Here is a 19051-nt window from a genome sequence, read left to right on the forward strand (position 1 = left end):
TTGGTAAGTAGTAGAGCCCTGCTTTGAAGCTGGACAGTCTAATTCCAAAGCCTATGTTCCTAAACATTACATGACACCTTCTCTCTTTATCTTAATAACGTATCCAACTTTTCCCAGAAAACTTCAGGCTCTTTCTCCTTCTGCTCCAGAGCTCTCATGAGTGAAATTTCATAACTCATTAATGGGACTACGGGATTCTAGCAGTGGGAATGCAACTTGCTCTGGGACAGAAGCCTTGGATTCTACTCAGGATTAGTGCCAGCATCTTGCACAGGAGCTTATGATTTTAAAACGCATAAGGTAGTAGGGAAAGCCATGAGATTTGGAGTCACAAACCTAAGATTTAAGCACCACTTCTTTAATTCAAGTGCACTAAGCAAGTCACTTAAAACCTGACTTCCTTGCGCAGAGAATGGAGCCGGGAATATATGTGAATTAATGTGAACGTAATTCAGCTCGACGTTTGTCGTTTCAGCTAGTGAGTCTCGATAAACCTGGTGGAGAGACTCTAGCCACCCTAAATATTCCAGGAGAGATAGCAAGAAGGCCTTTGTAGGAGAATAACTGCAAGGAAACCTCCAGACCATAGAGGTCAGTTCCTAGAGAGGCCTATCGTCACTTCCGCTCGCCCCTCTAAATTGCGCCTGCGCACAACATCTCTTCCTCTTCGGTCTCGGGCCTAAGTCGCGGCGACATGGTGAGTGTGATAGTTCTTGCAGCGTAAGTGTTTATCCGTCTGCATCTGTCCTCTCGCTTTTTCTCCGCGCCCGCCTCTGCCCGCCAGCCCTTCCCCGAGCCCTTTCCAGTCTTTATGCCCTCTCCTTTTCTGGAGACTTGACTCTGGGACACACCGAGGCGGCGGGGCAGGGACCTCTTGCCCAGGCTCTCGGAGCTTTGGGCGCGTCCCGGACCTCTGTTTCACCGGGTTTAATTTTTTAAAAACTAGGTCACAGAGGAGGGGCTGAGGTGTGGAGACACCGGGACCTGGGTTTCAATTCTAAATGTCATTGGTCTGTCCCTTTCCTCGATCTCAACAGGCTAAACGCACTAAGAAAGTCGGAATCGTCGGTAAATATGGGACCCGCTACGGTGCCTCCCTCCGGAAAATGGTGAAGAAAATCGAAATCAGCCAGCACGCCAAGTACACATGTTCCTTCTGTGGCAAAGTAAGGTGGTCTGGGGAGGGGACAGGCTTCCTCTCCAAGGGGGCTTGTAAACAGTGCTGGTGAGCACTGGGAATTGCGCCTACAGTCGATTAACATTTGTGAAATGAGAGCATGGTGGTACCCTTAGGTTTTGGGAAATGTTCTTCACTTAAACAAAATTACTGAGGAACTGAAGGGTAAAAAGGATAGTCCGCATCTAATAACATCCTTTTAACAAATATTTGGCCATTTACTAGGTGCTTAAGTTGGTTTTATTGTGTACAAATTAAGTTCCTGAAAGCTGGCAAGATAAAAAGGTTTTTGTTTGATTCATAGCGAAAAATTGATTCTTTTGCAGACCAAGATGAAGAGACGGGCTGTGGGGATTTGGCACTGTGGTTCCTGCATGAAAACTGTGGCTGGTGGTGCCTGGACCTACAAGTGAGTCCATTTTTCTGTTGTCTAAAAGTCTGTGGGAACAACATAGGCCTCTTTCGCACCTGATGGGTTAGGAGAGTAAAGATGCTTTGGGGGGCCCTCCCCCAGAATTCTTTAGTGTCATAGTTTACTTTCCATTCAAAGAATAGAAATAAAACTATTGAAATAAAATTTTATGAGATGCTTTGAAATCCTGTAAAATGACCCCAGTTAGTGTTGTGATATTTTGCAGGTCCCTCGCTGATACCTTGAGTCTGTACAGAACCTTGGCTTGCACTGCAAGTTGTTTTTGTAAAGATATTTTTTTTTAAGAGGTCAGTTGGTTTAAAACTGTATGGAAACTTGAAGCCATATGGACCTTCATACCTCTGTTGTTGTTTGGATTTATTTACCATTGTGACCCTACAGGGCCAGGTAATACTATTGGGGGGGGGAAATATATATATATATATATATATGTATATATATATTTGTGCTGGTATTGCTTGTTTTGACTCTTAAGTGTATCCATTTCCAGAAATTATAGCTGTCCTTAAAGGCTTCTAGAAGTGGAGTTGTTTGTTGACTCTGAATTCTGAGAGCCTGACTTTTTACTCAAGCCAGTGTGTAGATCTGTGCTGTCCGCAACAAACTAGCCATATACAATATGATGTATATGTATTTTTAGGTTAATTTTGCCCTTCAACTGAAATAGTGGAAAATGTTGAAATGTTAATATGGATGTATATTTAAGCATCTCCTTTTAATTTGTGGTGACAAACAGTAAAATGATGTCAAGGGTACTTAGCTCCGATAGTAAAGTGAATGAGCATTCTTAAGCCCGCCATGGAATAGTTTTGTGACTTTTCCTGAATTTTGTTCTAAATATTTGTGGTCACTTTTTTGTTTGATTTTTTGTTGTTGTTGTTGTTGTTGGTTTTGGGGGCAGGTACCAGGGATTGAGCCCAGGGGTGCTTAACCACTGAGCCACATCCCCATTCCTTTTTTTTTTTTTTAAACACAATGCCTTTATTTTTATGTGGTGCTGAGGATCCAATCCTGATCCCACCCGTACTAGAGGAGCGCTGTACCGCTGAGCCACAACCCCAGCCCATTCTTTTTCGAGACAAGGTCTCACTGAGTTGCTTAGCATCTTGCTAAATTGTTGAGGCTAGCCTCAAAATTGCAGTGCTCTTGCCTAAGCCTCTTGAGTCTCTAGGATTACAAGTTTGTGCTACCTCGCTCAACTCTAGTCATTTTAATATCTCTTTTTTGAAAAAGCTTAAAGAATTGTTTGATCTTTATATGCCTATAGTCCCTGCTACTTGGGAGGCTGAGGCAGTAAGATGTAAGTTTGAGGCCAGCCTCAGCAACCTGTCTCAAAAAGGCCAGAGTTACCAGGGGGTTAATGTGGCTTAGTGGTAACAGTGATATAACTTGGCCTAAGTATGTGCTAAGCTGTGGATTCAATTCCCAGTAACAATCCCCCCTCCCCCCCAAAAACCCTATCTTATTGTATTGGCTTGAAACTTTATTCATTTCTTCTATGTATTCCCAATTGGTGAATTTAGGCAAGCTATTCCTCTCCTTTTTTAAAAAAATACTGTTTAAGAGATTAGTTATATGTGGTTGCCTTCTAATTTTGTAAGAGCCTAAAGGTGTGGCTCTTAAAAGATGCCATAGTATAGTTTTGTGAGCCCCTGATTTCTGAATAATAGTTTTAATATTAGTTAAGTCTTTGGGTTAACTGCAAGTAGTCTTTTTCCAGAAGTTAAGAAAGTTTTTAGGATTTTCCTGTAACAATGAGGTAGCTTTATTTGACATTTTATACTCTAATATGCTTAATTTATTGGAAACTGAATTTTTCTTCACAGCACCACTTCTGCCGTCACAGTCAAGTCTGCAATCAGAAGGCTGAAGGAATTGAAAGACCAGTAGAAAGTTCTACCATATAGCAAAATTGTGGTTTGTTTGTTAATTGTATTAACTGGATGTTCTGATGTGAATTGCATTAATATTGCCCTTTCAAAAGATTTGTAAATTGAAGCCCTTCTAATTTGAATTGGAAAATTTTGCTAGATGGGTTATTGTAATTCAGGTCTTTTTTCTTCAGTAATCAGATGATAATGGCATGAACTAAGTCTTATGACTTAATATATACTCAGCTTTTTTTGTTTTTTTTAAAACACTGTTCAACTACTCCGAGATACATTGATATTGTACAAAATTTGTTTTAAAGGTAAAATATGCTAAAATACACAAAGGATATACATAAATTGCCTCTTTTGGTGTTTCATTTGAGTGCACATGAACATGTGAAACAATTATATAACAAGTTTTTGAATGTGTCCGCCATCCTTTTGTTTAGTTTTCACACAAGGGTTCATAGATTGAATTCAATTTCATATAGATGGTAACAAAAGAGTCTTAAGTTCCTTGGAGGAGTTTACTAGTTATGATTAGTTCTGGTGGTTATTATCTCTTTCTCAGCCATGTCTAAGCAGCCATCTGTGGTAGGGACTCCAAAATCAGTAATTCTTCATGAATGTAAAGGTTATAAAACATGGATTTCCTTTACTGTTAGAATAAAGACCTTTGTGACTTTTCTTGAATCAACTCCTTTCTGATAAATCTTGCTTTTGCCCTTTAGTGACCCCCCCCCCTTTTGCCCCAAATAGCTTATACACAGATGTTTCCTTCATCTACTCCAGAGCTGGTTCTGGCACAAATATCACCTCAGGGCAGTACTTCTTGACTGGGTTAACCTCTTCTAAACTCATAAAAATAATGGGTTAGATTTTTTGTTTAGGTTATTGTTTCAACAGGATTTAGCTTATTGTAGTGTACCCAGTACCAAGCATAATTCCTTGCACTTGGCCTGCTTAAGTAATGAGTAAATGTGGTCTTTTTTTTTTTTTTAACAAGATTTTGTACTCCACTGATTTTTGTCCTGTGAAGCATCATTTGGTATTGTGGGTCAGTGATTGGTGGTGCCATGAGGGACAAATTAGACTATTTCATAGTGTTTGACCCAGGTCTTCATAGGAATTTCCAAGTAGTGGCTACAATTTCTAGTCAGCATTGAGAGTTGAATTAACTTTAGTTGCCCTGAAGTGCACCATGTAGCCACACTGCCTAGCTAGTTGGGCTAGGGTTAAATTAACTCTGTTGCGGTTTGCTGTAAAATGCCTTGTAGAATAGAGTATTTAGGGGGTTTGGAATCATGGTTGAAGTCTTCTGTGTTACCTTGCTAGGAATTAGCTCGAGTCACTAAGAGTACTGTCTTGTTCAGTCCAACAACTTGACAGATACATAATGTCCCATTTACATGTAAGAAAGTTAAGTAGTTTATGAATACCTTTTTTTGGGGGGGAGGTGAATCTACATACTTCTGGCATCAGCTGAAAGTGAACATAGGTAGAAAATGGTGAAGCACAGTTCTCGCAGTGGGAAGAATTTAAAAGGTAGGATCTGTTTTGCAAAAATGATTTGAGGTGAAGCTTTATACTGATTCTTAGGCACTGGCTAATGGTTTGGCCAACAAACAGGTCAGAATTTCAAGAACAAGAAGGAAAAACAAGGCTAATTCAAGGTTCTAAATAGAACTATGGACATTGCTCTCATTGATGAACTAATTCATTCTGAGAACATCAGCTATTTTCCCCAGCCACCAACTTGTTGCTTGTTCAAAAAGCCCATGAACAAAACAGTCATGATAGCAAGAAATGGAACCTGTGTATGAGCTCTAAAACATGGACCTCTCCTCACAAAGGCAGAGCTGCTATACCATTCACAAAGGGTACCATCTAGCCAAGTTATTACTTTGGACCTCTCCCATCATTGCAAAGAGCAACAGTATGTTAAGGACAGGCATTGAGCTGGGCAGGTAGCTCAGCGGGATAGTACCTGCTTAGCATGTGCAAGGTCCAAGGTTCAATCAGCACTACCTACCCACTGAAGTAAATAATCTGTGTATGAGCTGTACACGTATGGATTTGTCTTTCATACATACAATATATCTGCAGGTGCTTTATCTGTCATTGTGGTATCCTTTGCAGTATAGTCTGACAGTATGGAATAAAGAAAGTCATTTGGTTACAAGAGACAGCATGCTTTAAGATATTGGCTTGCTCTGAAAACTTGGGTATACACTACCTGGAGTAAATTTACTGAGCATAAGGTAACTTTCCTACAAAATGTCTGTAATTCAGTTTATCAGTATATGGTGCCATCTTCCCAATAGCCAGGATGGATGTGTAAAGAAATAAGATGGGATATGAGACTGAGGATTAGGCCAGTTGTCTCTCTGAAGGCATTTTTTGTTTTCTATTTAGCTTGCAACCTTGAATTTAATGAGCTCAGAGGTTCTGGTACTTACTGCCTATTTTTTTCTTAGGACCGTATTTTTGACTGGATTTAAAAAGTCAATATGTTGATTATTTTGGGCTTTGTATACCACTGAACCAACAGGCAGGAAAGGTGGTCTTCTAACATTGTCTTTTGGCAGGGGGTAGGGAGGGTACTAGGGATTGAACTCTGGGGCACTAGACCACTGACATCCCCAGCCCTATTTTGTATTTTATTTAGAGACAGGGTCTCACTGGATTGCTTAGCACCTTGCTTTTTGCTGCGACTGGCTTTGAACATTTGCTGGGATTATAGGAATGTGCCACCACACCCAGCTAGATTTTCTTTACAACAGTTTTGTGGTAGATTTCTAGGAGATTTCTCTCCTATATATGATCTATAAGGATGGACTCCCTTGTCCTTGCATTCTAGGTAGGTTCAAAAAGTGGGAAGTACCAGCAGAATATCCAAAAGTGGAGTCATAATTATTTTTCCTGCTTCTCCTTGCTTTAAAGCGACTTCTAGGTTGGATATAGCTCAGTTGGTGCAGTGCTTGCCTCACATACACAAGGCTTGGGTTCAATCCCTAGTACCACCCCCCCCCAAAAAAAAAAAAAGATTTCTATTAAAGGCCATAGTTCCCATTAGGTGGTCTTTGCTCTATTACAACAACTACTGAGATTTATTCCTTTAGGCCTCAGTGTGTTAATGACTCTTGTTACTTGCTGTGGAAAGCTTCATCAGTCCACTGTAGGTTTCTTAATTTTTTTTTTTTTTTCCTTTTGGGGATTGAACCCACTGAGCCACTATTTTTATTTGTTTAATTTTGAGACAGGGTCTGGCAATAACAGTACTTTCCTTTGGCTATGAAAAGATGATCACATGACACAAGCCGATAAAGGTGATGAAACAAAGTATTTCTTCTAGGCATTTGTAAATTGAGCAGTCATAACAGGGAGTGGCTATCTGAGATGGAGCCTTTCCTTTAGTGAAAGTATATTAAGAAAGACCATGGATTGCTGTCTAGGAGATTCTCTGAAGTTACCCTGATTCTTGCCTGGATATTATCTCTTGCTTTTATTTTTTGTGAGTGACCCAGTGTGAAGTCAGACTCCCAAGGGCTGCATCTTAGAAGTAGGAGTGAACAAGAAGTAAATGCCCTCATAGAGACTAAAGATGACTCCAAATAATCTTAATCAATGATTGAATTTAGTTAGTCTAGCTAATTCTTAATAGTGCTCTAGCTGCCTACAGGAAGCAAATGCAAATCCTCTCTGAAAATAAAATACTTTAAATTCCAGTTTGTAATAATTTTTTATATATCATGTCTGGGCTTTAGTGAAAATAACTAGGCATTCAAGGGGACAAGACAATTAATAGACAATTGAAACAGACTCGCAGGGTGTCCAAATAAGTTATCAAACATCGACTTAAAAATAAATGCTTCAGAAACAGCCCCTAATGGAGAGCCGAGGAGCGTCCGCGTTGGAGGCGCGTTACCCTGGGCCGGCTCGGCCCCGAGCTTGAGGAGGCCGCAGTTCTGCTTACTGTGATTACTTGGTTAATACCCTTGGACTTGGTTCTATGATGCAAATGGAGTGTAGGACTCAGTAGTCTCGGCTCTGAATGAGAGAAGCCTCACCTTCAAGATGGAGAAGAAGCGGAGAAAGAAATGAGAGCCTCTACGGGCAATGCCATGGAAGGCCATGGTCTTAACTTTTATTTACACTGGACAAGACTATAAGATGGCTCGTCAGTAATGCTGCAGTTTTTAACAGAAACAAGAATTCACTTCTAATCAAGGAAGAAAGAAGTGCGACTTGAATTCATAAGATTTGATGACTATATTCACTTATGACCATGAAGCTCATAAACATCTGGCTGCTTCTGGTGATTTTGCTCTGTGGGAAGAGATATCTGGGTGACAGACTGGAAAAGAAGTCTTTGGAAAAGGCCCCCTACCCTGGCTGTTCCCACCTGACTGTGAAGGTGGAGTTCTCCTCGACAATTGTGGAATATGAATATATTGTGGCTTTCAATGGATACTTTACAGCCAAAGCTAGAAATTCATTTATTTCAAGTGCCCTAAAGAGCAGTGAAGTAGACAACTGGAGAATTATACCTCGACACAATCCATCCAGTGACTACCCTAGTGACTTTGAGGTGATTCAGATAAAAGAGAAGCAGAAAGTGGGGCTGCTGACGCTTAAAGACCATCCACACATTAAACGGGTCACGCCGCAGCGCAGTCTTTCGCTCCTTGAAATACACTGAATCTGACCCGATCGTGCCCTGTAATGAAACCCAATGGAGCCAGAAGTGGCAATCATCACGTCCCCTCGGAAGAGCCAGCCTCTCTCTGGGCTCTGGCTTCTGGCATGCCACAGGGAGGCAATCAAGTCGATGGTTGCTGAGAGCCATTCCACGCCAGGTTGCCCAGACGCTGCAGGCGGACATGCTGTGGCAGATGGGATACACAGGTGCTAATGAGAGTTGCTGTTTTTGACACTGGGCTGAGTGAGAAGCATCTCCACTTCAAGAATGTGAGGGAGAGAACCAACTGGATCAACGAGCGCACCCTGGATGACAGGTTGGGCCACGGCACATTTGTGGCAGGTGTGATCGCCAGTATGAGGGAATGCCAAGGCTTTGCTCCAGACGCAGAGCTTCATATTTTCAGGGTCTTTACCAACAATCAGGTATCTTACACATCTTGGTTTCTGGACGCCTTCAACTATGCCATATTAAAGAAGATCGATGTGCTGAACCTTAGCATCGGGGGCCGTGACTTCATGGATCACCCCTTTGATGACAAGGTGTGGGAATTGACAGCTAACAATGTGATCATGGTGTCTGCCATCGGCAATGATGGGCCCCTTTATGGCACTCTGAATAAGCCTGCTGATCAGATGGATGTGATTGGAGTGGGTGGCATTGACTTTGAAGATAACATTGCCTGCTTTTCTTCCAGGGGAATGACCACCTGGGAACTGCCAGGAGGCTACGGTAGTGTGAAACCTGACGTTGTCACCTATGGTGCTGGAGTGCAGGGTTCCGGTGTGAAAGGGGGGGTGCCGGGCCCTCTCAGGGACCAGCGTGGCCTCTCCAGTGGTGGCAGGTGCTGTCACCTTATTAGTGAGCACAGTACAGAAGTGCGAGCTGGTGAATCCTGCCAGCAAGAAGCAGGCCCTCATCGCATTGGCCCGGAGGCTTCCTGGGGTCAACATGTTTGAGCAAGGCCATGGCAAGCTGGACCTGCTCAGGGCCTATCAGATCCTCAACAGCTACAGACCGCAGGCCAGTTTGAGCCCCAGCTACATCGACCTGACTGAGTGTCCCTACATGTGGCCCTATTGCTCCCAGCCCATCTACTATGGAGGAATGCCGACCATTGTTAACGTCACCATCCTCAACGGCATGGGAGTCACAGGAAGAATCGTGGATAAGCCTGACTGGCAGCCCTACTTACCGCAGAATGGAGACAACACTGAAGTCGCTTTCTCTTACTCCTCGGTGTTATGGCCTTGGTCAGGCTACCTGGCCATCTCCATCTCTGTGACGAAGAAGGCAGCTTCCTGGGAAGGTATCGCCCAGGGCCATGTCATGATCACCATGGCATCCCCAGCGGAGACAGAATCAAAAATTGGTGCAGAACAGACTTCAACTGTGAAACTCACAGTGAAGGTGAAGATAATTCCTACACCTCCTCGGAGCAAGAGAGTCCTCTGAGGTCAGTACCGTAACCTCCGCTACCCCCCTGGCTATTTCCCCAGGGACAACCTAAGGATGAAGAACGATCCTCTGGACTGGAATGGAGACCACATCCATACCAACTTCAGGGACATGTATCAGCACCTGAGAAGCATGGGATACTTTGTGGAGGTCCTGGGCTCTCCCTTCAGGGTTTCGACCACTCAGTATGGGACTTTGCTGATGGTGGACAGTGAAGAAGAGTACTTCCTGAGGAGATCGCCAAGTTGACCAGGGACGTGGACAATGGCCTTTCACTGGTTGTCTTCAGTGACTGGTACAACACTTCTGTTATGAGAAAAGTGAAGTTTTACGATGAGACACAGGCAGTGGTGGATGCCAGATACTGGAGGAGCCAACATCCCGGCTCTGAATGAGCTGCTGTCTGTGTGGAATATGGGGTTCAGCGATGGCCTATATGAAGGGGAGTTTGCCCTGGCAAATCATGACATGAATTACGCATCAGGGTGTAGCATTGCTCAGTTCCCAGAAGATGGCGTGGTGATAACACAGACTTTCAAGGACCAAGCAGGAAACTGCGATTGTTGAAAATGTCCCCATCTTGGGACTTTTATCAGATTCCAGCAGAGGGTGGGGGCCGGGGTCGTGCTATATGGAGACTCCAATTACTTGGACGACAGTCACTGACAGAAGGATTGCTTTTGGCTTCTGGACACGCTCCTTCAGTACACGTCATACAGGGTGACTCCTCCCAGCCTCAGTCACTTGGGGAACCGGCAGCACCCTCCCAGTGGAGCTGGCTCAGCCATACCTGAGAGGATGGAAGAAACCATCTGCACCGGTACTCCAAGGTTCTTGAGGCCCATTTGGGAGACCCAAAACCCCGGCCCCTGCCAGCCTGTCCACACTTGTCTTGGGCCAAGCCACAGCCTTTGAACGAGACAGCGCCCAGCAATCTTTGGAAACATCAGAAGTTACTCTCCATCGACCTGGACAAGGTGGTGTTACCCAGCTTCCAATTAAATCGCCCACAAGTGCGACCCTTGTCCCCTGGAGAAAGTGGCGCCTGGGACATTCCTGGAGGGATCATGCCTGGCCGCCACAACCAGGAGGTGGGCCAGACCATTCCCGTGTTTGCCTTCCTGGGAGCTATGGTGGTCCTAGCCTTCTTTGTGGTGCAAATCAACAAGGCCAAGAGCAGGCCGAAGTGGAGGAAGCCCAGGGTGAAGCGCCCCCAGCTCATGCATCAGTTTCACCCACCAAAGGCCCCATCAGTGTGACGGTCAGACTGGCTGAGCCTGCAAGCCAAAGAGTTTTTGAGGATGGCTCTGGTGGGCAAGCAGAACCTGGGAGGGTTTCCCAAGAGGCTCCTCTTTCAGCAGGATCCAACCTCCAGTTGCAGCTCAGTTAGAGTGTCCTGTCTGCAGGCCCCCTTCTGGGTCCTGTGCAGGCCTGGTGGCACACCTTGATGCACCTCACACCTGGGCCCCTGCAGGAGGGACTCGGCTGCAGCAGAAGCAGTGGCAGCAGCTCACCAGCAGCTGAGTGCACCAAAGATGGCGGAGAGCTCCTGTTAACTACGTGAGACAGCCACCAAGCTGAGCTGGTTAAAGGCTATTTTCTATATTTATTGTTGGGAAAGTCACTTTAAAGACTTGTGCTATTTGGAAGCAAAGCTATTTTTTTGTCAATGGAATGCAGTTTTTTACTATGAGATCATAAGGAATCACTCTCCTTTCTGACTGAGGTTCAAAGGAGACTGGCACAAATCTGTGAAACACAGACCTTTGCTTTATAAGAATCAACTGCCATCATGTTTTGTAATTTGGGGTCTTGATTTCACCATTGTCGGTGAAGAAAATTTTCAATAAATATGCATAACCCATAATAAATAAATAAATAAATGCTTCATATAGACAAATATTAAGAGACTGAGAATTTCATTACAAAAAATTAAATTTATTTTAGAGTCTTAAAAATGTACTTATTTGTAGGATACATTGATAATTTGATACAAATATGTAATATATATGATCAAATTAGGGTCATTAGCATTTTCCTCAAATATTTATCATTTCTTTGTGTTGAGAACCTCAAAACTCTTCCGATTCTTTATTAAATATGTAGTTCTTATAAACTGTTGTTACTCTACTGTGCTATAGAACACTGATACTTATCTAAAAAAATGATCTTGAATTAAGTGATTTAATGCCTAAAATAGAGTTCCATGGGTGGATCCAGCAGCAGAGTAGATGCAACCTAAGAGAATTTATTCGAAAGGTAGGTCAAAACAAATCTAGGTTGGCCACAGTGGTGCACACCTATAATCCCAGCTACTTGGGAGACTGAAACAGGATGATCACAAGTTCAAAGCCAGCTTGGGCAACTTAGCCCAAGACCCTGTCTCAAAGTTTAAAAAAAAAAGGACTGGGGATATATAGCTCAATAGCTCAATGGTAAAAGTACCCCTGGGTTTGAAGGCTAGCACCACCCACCTATCCCCCCCCCCAGAAAAAAATAAATCCAGAAGCACAAAAACAATGGAAATGAACAAGCAAGTGTAGGAGGCATATAGGAGCTACAGGAATAAGTTTTAACAAGTAATTGGAGTTAAAGGAGGAGAGAGGTGAGATAATAATGGCCTAGAATTTTACAAAACCAATGAGAGATCAAGCCACAGATTCAAGAAATCCTTGTAGACCTTACCTAAAATAAGCACACATGCACACACAAATTATGCCAAAGAATGTCATAGTATTATTGAATACTAAAAAGAAATAGCCTAAAAGCAGCCGATAAAGAAAGAGCACTATGCTGGATGCAGTGGCACACATCTGCAATCCCAGTGATTCTGGAGGCTGAGGCAGAAAGATAGCAATTTGGTGGCTAGCCTCAGCAACTTCATCCTAAGCAATTCAGTGAGACCCTGTCTCAAAATTAAAAGGGCTAGGGATATTGCTTAGTGGTTAAGCACCCCTGGGTTCCATCTCCAGTGCTACAAAAGAAAAGAAAAAGCACAGTTGACTTCTTAATGATGATGGAATCTGGAATCCAGAAGACAATGGTTTTTACCTCCAGAGTGCTTCAGATTCTATATTCAGTGATCATATCATATGAAATATAGTTTTCAACAACAAACTACTAAGTTTATCACTAATACACCCACACATGCCACAGAAAGTAATCCATGAAAGACACTGGAAAATATAAGTAGGAATGAAAGTCAACAGAAAGGGGAAATATATAAGTAAATACAAGTTAATATTGACTATTTGAATAATAGCGATAACTTTGGGAACAATATTAAAATGTAGAAAAACAACAGCCTATAGATAAGGAAAGGGTAAATAGTGTTAAAATGTTTTGAGGTTCTGTATTCAGGAAGAGGTCAAACTACAAAGCAAATGTGTTGTAATCTCTGGTAATTATTAATAACAATGTATAACTCAATTTATAATGTATAACAATACATCAGAAATAGTATTATAAAGCAATCAGAAGAGAAGAAAAGAATGATTGGACAGGTAATACATCAATGGTGGATTAAACATACCTATATACACATGTATATGTAGTATATTAATGTGTCAATATTAGCATTACATATAAATAGACAAATATCTCAAAAGATAGATTGACTTATATACCCAATGTATAAGGATTAAGGACCTAAAGTATAAGGAATTAGATATAAATAAAATATAGATACATCAAAATCATATAGCTACAGAAAGGTTAAAAGTAAAATAATGGGGGCTGGGGATGTGGCTCAAGTGGTAGCGCGCTTACCTGGCATGCGTGCGGCCCGGGTTCAAACCTCAGCACCACATACAAAAAGATATTGTGTCCGCCGAAAACTAAAAAAAATTAAAATAATGGAAAAAGATATGCCACATGCAACACTAATTTATAAAAGGCTATAGGAATACCTGAAAAAAAAAAGGATTTTAAAGAAAAAATGTATATATCACTAGACATAAAGAAGGACATTTATATAAACATACAAAAATTGTGTATGTGATTTTTCACCATCTCTGGACCATTGAAAATGATGTGAAACACTAGATAAGTAGCAACTCATGGCTTTAAAAATGTTTTTGAGGAGTAAAGAATAATTAAAGAACTTAGAGAAACACTCAGAAATCAAGGAGAACTGATAAATTCTCCAAGGCCAATGCCAAAGAACAAGACAACCTAGCAAACTGTGGTCATTATAAGTTAAAATATGTAAATCAGTTAATTTCTAAATAATATATGAAGTAAACACTTAAAATATCAAGAAAGACTCAGCTCAAGAAGTAGCAGTAATAGATGTTAAAACAAAAATCATGCTGAACTAGAAACAACCAACCCCTTGATCTGAGAATTGACACTCAATTTTGTTCCCTGACTTGATATTAAACATTGATGTACACCTTAAAAATGTCAGCAGGGGAAAACAATAATTATTATATGTATATCATTATATTTACACTTTATTTTGTCTACTGATTTTGAAAAATTCCTTTATAACTTGTCATAGTGCAGTCCACAGTTCTAATTTTGAAGATTTATTATAGTGTAGTTTGGCCTTGGAATCTAATGAATTTACATAAATTCTTTGGGAATCTAATCTGTAAATCAGGAAGATACTTATCTGCAGAGATTACTCATTCCTTGGACAAATCAGACAAACTTGTCAGCATGTATTGGCTGCAAACATCATATGTAACACTAGAGGGTGGTACTATATAAACAAAAGAAAGGAACGCAGCCTGCTGAGAATTAAGTGGAAGGTTTAGAGGATTCATCTCAAGGACATATACGAAAGGTTAAAAGCATGTGTAAAATTACAGTTTAGTAAATTCATAGTTCCTTTTAAATTCCTATAATGTTATAATGTGGTCAAGCTGACTAAGGTAAAGAAAAAAGGAGACTAAAGAAAGAAAGACTTCTGGGACAAATTTTCCATAGATGAATAATTAAGATGAATTAGGGCATATTTTCTAGGATCAGCTTGGTAGAAGAGAAAAATGCTAACAGTGTTTTCATTTTGTTGATAATGTTAAAAATTACTTTTATAAATTGTATAAACAAAACTCTTCTGCATTGATAATGAAAATTTATCATTAAAAGATATATTATTGAATGAGATTTTGTTTGTCAAGTGTTTCTCAAACTGTGCAGGTCTCTGACCACATTGTTAGGTTTGTCAAAGTTTTTTTTTCCCCCCTTTAAAAAAGATCAGTACAGGAGGAAAGTTAAGCACACTGTCATAAACACTGGACTTTGTAATTGAGTAACTAGAGCAATGAAGATATGAACCAATGGGGGAAGCTAAGTAAGAGCCTGGCACTCAAAAATGGGTCAAAAGTTTATCCTGATGCAAGGAGGCACCCTAATGGCACTACTTGTTGACAGAACCAATGGGATGGATGCATGACTTGGAGGGAAGTCAGGAGAGAAGGACCTTTTTTGGTAAGTGGGAGCTCAGTGTGTGTAATGGGGTAATTTGTTAAGGTTGAAGACCAGTATTATAAAGGTGACAGGTTTCTCCTTTACTTTCCTGATGTTCTTTCTTCTCTAAATTTTTTGTACTTTTCCTCCTCCTTCCAAGCAACTATCCTTTTAACTCATTAACTCAAGGCTCTTTTTATCATATCCTTTCCTGTTTTAGTCTCTAAGACATGATTAATTTTGGGAAGCCTTCAGGAATACCTAATGTATCAGCAGTACCTGGGATATGCCCCTTGCTGTGAGCTGTTTTCTATGGCTATGAACGCTATAAATTCGTTTATTCTTCATAATGGCCCCGCACTGAGTAACTGAAGGACTGTATTTTACAAGCTCTTCGTGGCTTGACTCCTGCTTATCTCACCAACACCATCTATTGTAACATCCTGTTTCTACTTTAAGCACCAGCCATCCTGTGCTCGAACACTCTGTGCTTTAATATTATGGCTAATGTTTATAGTGTTCTTTTCTGTTGCCAAGTCTCCTTTCCTCCTGCATTGTCTCCCCTTCTCCCAACACCAAACACATGAGATTAATGTGATAATTTTCACCATTTTACAGATGACAAAAAAGAATATTAGAGAAGTTTAAATGTTATGGACCCAGAAGTTATATTATCTAATTCCATTTCTGTCATTTACTAGCTTGAAACATTCACAGAAGGTTTATTTTCTTTTTACAGGAAACTGAGATCCAGAATGCACGTGGCTTTGATAACAGGAGGGCCAATTCAGATGGGGGCCAAAGGCATAAAATTAGAGAAAAATAACAGAATGGAAAGAGATAATGTTAACAAAGTACAAATAGCATTCCACTGATTAACCCAGGGCGTATGCTCACTCTGTGCCCCAAACTATGGAATATGGGTATCATGTTGTATATATGAAGAGAAATATAAGCAATGGACAGCAGAGGGAGCCCTTGACAAGTCTCACCCATCAAGGTAAGTGGATGAATACAGAAGAATGAGAAAGTGACTTTTCCCTTGGTGATCCCCAGCTTATTTCTCCCCACTTTTGTCTTAATTCAGTGCTCACACAATTTCCCTAGCAGGGCTGGCCCTGGCATGCTGGCAGTCATGTCTGTCCTCGCAATGCCCATTGATGTTGCCACTTTCTTCCTCTTCACAAGGCTAGATGAGCCAGGCCCAGGAACTGAAAGACTGTCCCAAGTTCCCTTACGTGAATGGTAAGTAGTTGTGTCAGGATTCCAGTTCTCATGGCTGTAGGCTCCACAGTGCAGCCTTCCATGCCAGAGATCTGCTCTGTGGCCTCACCTCTTTTATGGTCCTCTATTGCCCTCTGTAGATGCAATTGGGGTTTAAAAGACAGTATCTCAGAGTCACACGGCAGGTTCATTTTGGAAGGACATTGTAGAAACACTGCTTTTACTCAGAGGAGTTACCCCATACTCAGCAGGCATGAGGGAAAAATGTGAAGGCTAGTAGCAATGGCAGTGTCCAGGGAGTGGACTTGGGGCAGGCTTTAAAATCCCCCATAATTTTCATTGATGCGCTCCCATCTTTTAAAAACGACTGATATTATCTGAGTCTTATGTGTAAAACTTTTCAAATACAGCTTTAAAATCTTACCTCCATGGCTACTGCTCTCCAACCTTCCCTCCCTACCACTGGGTCAGCCTCCACTGGCAGCTCACAGCCCCCCTACCATGAATGATGGTGGGGAAGGCTGTGCCATGCTTGAGAATCCCCAAAATGAAGGAGCTCAATCTCTGTATCCTTAGTTGCCACAAAATAAAGGCCCCTCTCTTTTTCTTTTTTCCTTTGGGACCCCCACTGTGTAGCTCGGCATGGGACCAAGTCTTTAGGGGGGCTCAGCAAAGACTTGGTGACAAGCTGATTGATGGATTCCCCGCCTCTGCCTGCCTTTTCGCCCACTCCTGCAGGCTCTGGCCCTAGTCCACCGTCAGGCTGCCCGAGGGGTCTGCTTTCCTTTGTTGAGTCAGCACCAATGAGTCAGGGCCAAGATCAGCTGGGGGCCTAGGGGAGGACTGCAGGAAATTGAGGCGGGAGTAAGAACTTAGTGGCATGGCGAGGAGCCTCTGAGTGGAGGGCACAGGGCATAGAGCCTGGCTAAAAGGCTTTGGTGGTAAAGTGACCTCTCTAACCTATGATCTCTAACCATTGATCACCAGCTGTCCGTGGAACACTTTTTTGGAGAAAACACAAGAGGTTACTCAAATCATATTGCTTAGATTCCTAAAAATCTCATCTTGTTCCTTCCCTGCTCCAATTCTACTCTCTTAGAGATGCCAAAATGGAACAAAATCTCTATGAACTCTGCTAATAGCAGACAAGAAGGCAGACGAGTGGAATTCACAGATATTCAACAGCAATTCAGCCATGTCTCTTTTCCAGAATTGCTGAGGATCAAAACCAAGTAACTGCTGGCATTTGGTGGCATCCTTCTGTACTTCCCCATCCACAGGTTGTACACATGGGAGCAGGAAGAGAATTGAGTGTGACTGGGAGGTAGGCAGAGGGACAGAAGATAGGAAAGAGTAGCTTTTCCAGCAGCTCTTAGGGAGAGAGGGGATGGGAAGAGGTAAACCAATGGTGCAGGTTTTGCGAACAGTCCCACAAGACAGTTTTGCCAATGTTGTCCCCAGAATCACAGACCACACTTCTCCAGTCATGTCGCAGGAGGCATAGTTATAGTTCATCTCATCCAGTGCCATCATGTTAAGAGGAGATGCGGGTCCTTGGAAGTGAAGTGATTTGCCCACAGTTAGACAACTGGATGATGTCAGAGCCTCAATACTGGGATCTGTCCATCATCAGAATACAAAACCAGTGCTGTTGGTATGTGAGTTGCAGGGTCGGGGTTAAGAGTTCAGAGTTGCTTTGGCACAGGTTGAAGATGAGGGATTCATTATTGCCTAAGGACTGAGACCCAGAGTTCTTGGTTTGACATTTCTGTTCCTCTGAAGCAAACAGTCTCTTCTTAGGTCAGTTGGACTTTTGGATCTTCTCATTTGCAAAAGATGGGTCATTAAGATAGATCAAGGGCCACGGAGAATGAAAATGTCCCCTCAAAAATATCTTGGGTTTCTGCCTAATTGAAGAAGGGGACAGGCATGGAAGGACATGGGAGTTTTCTTGTTGCAGGGTCTAACTGGGCACAGGATGTGGGAAGTCTGGGTGTGTGCCACCACTGCTGTTCTGTGAACAGGACTTCTTTTCCTGAACCATTCTTTTTTTTTTTTTTTTTTTTGTACCAGAGATTGAACTCACGGGCACTCAACCACTGAGCCACATCCCTAGCCCTTTCTTATATTTTATTTAAAGACAGGGTCTCACTGAATTGCTTAGGGCTCTCTAGTTGCTGAGACTGGCTTTGTACTCATGATCTTCTTGCCTCAGCCTCCCAAACTGCTGGGATTACAGGCCTGAGTCAGATCCTGGGCCATTCTTGCCTCTTGTTCCTTTCTCAGGTGCCTGAGTACTCCTGTTGTGAGAATTAGTAGGATAAAGTGAACAAAATGCCCTGTGAGGAGGGACTGTAGCCCCGACTCCAGAGCCACAGGTTGAGGTTACACCCCCACACCCAGCCTCCACTTCTCTAGTAAGTGGTTTTTATACCCTTATAAAACCTCCTGGCAAGAGCAGAAAGGCTTTCTGCTTTGGTGGCACATTTCTCACAGTAAGACTACGACTTTGGAGAGGAATATAGTAGACTTCTGTCCTTAGCAGGGGACAAAACCTCTTGGACAGGAGCAGTCACTCCTTTTCTCTGAGATCTTCTTCCAAGTCATTCAGAGTACCACCCTGCAAAAGTAGGGTGGTTGCGAAGAAAGGTGTTGCTTTCAAAATTGAAGACATGGGGCAATTGTGACCATATGGCAATGCTGGAGATTCTTAGCATTTTCTAGGTAGATATGGTCTTAGACATGATCTGCTTCAGTGCAGAGGTCAAGAG

At 42.2% G+C, this 19051-nt stretch overlaps 1 protein-coding gene and 1 pseudogene across 1 annotated transcript; both read left to right on the forward strand.

Annotated features, from left to right (window-relative positions):
* The first annotated feature begins 546 nt into the window (after positions 1-546).
* On the forward strand, positions 547-3838 carry Rpl37a (ribosomal protein L37a). The gene is made up of 4 exons (XM_046439771.2): positions 547-697; positions 1038-1166; positions 1504-1586; positions 3437-3838. Exons 1-4 carry the CDS (start codon positions 695-697, stop codon positions 3498-3500), a joined length of 279 nt encoding a protein of 92 aa, XP_046295727.1. The 5' UTR covers positions 547-694; the 3' UTR covers positions 3501-3838.
* Positions 3839-4300: 462 nt separating this feature from the next.
* Positions 4301-14751, forward strand: LOC124089609 (membrane-bound transcription factor site-1 protease-like; annotated as a pseudogene).
* The last annotated feature ends 4300 nt before the right edge of the window (positions 14752-19051 follow it).

Source organism: Marmota monax, unplaced genomic scaffold (assembly GCF_021218885.2).
Source record: "Marmota monax isolate L192 unplaced genomic scaffold, Marmota_monax_Labrador192_F-V1.1 WCK01_AAM20220418_F8-fsc00041, whole genome shotgun sequence".
Classification (NCBI taxonomy): Eukaryota; Metazoa; Chordata; class Mammalia; order Rodentia; family Sciuridae; genus Marmota; species Marmota monax.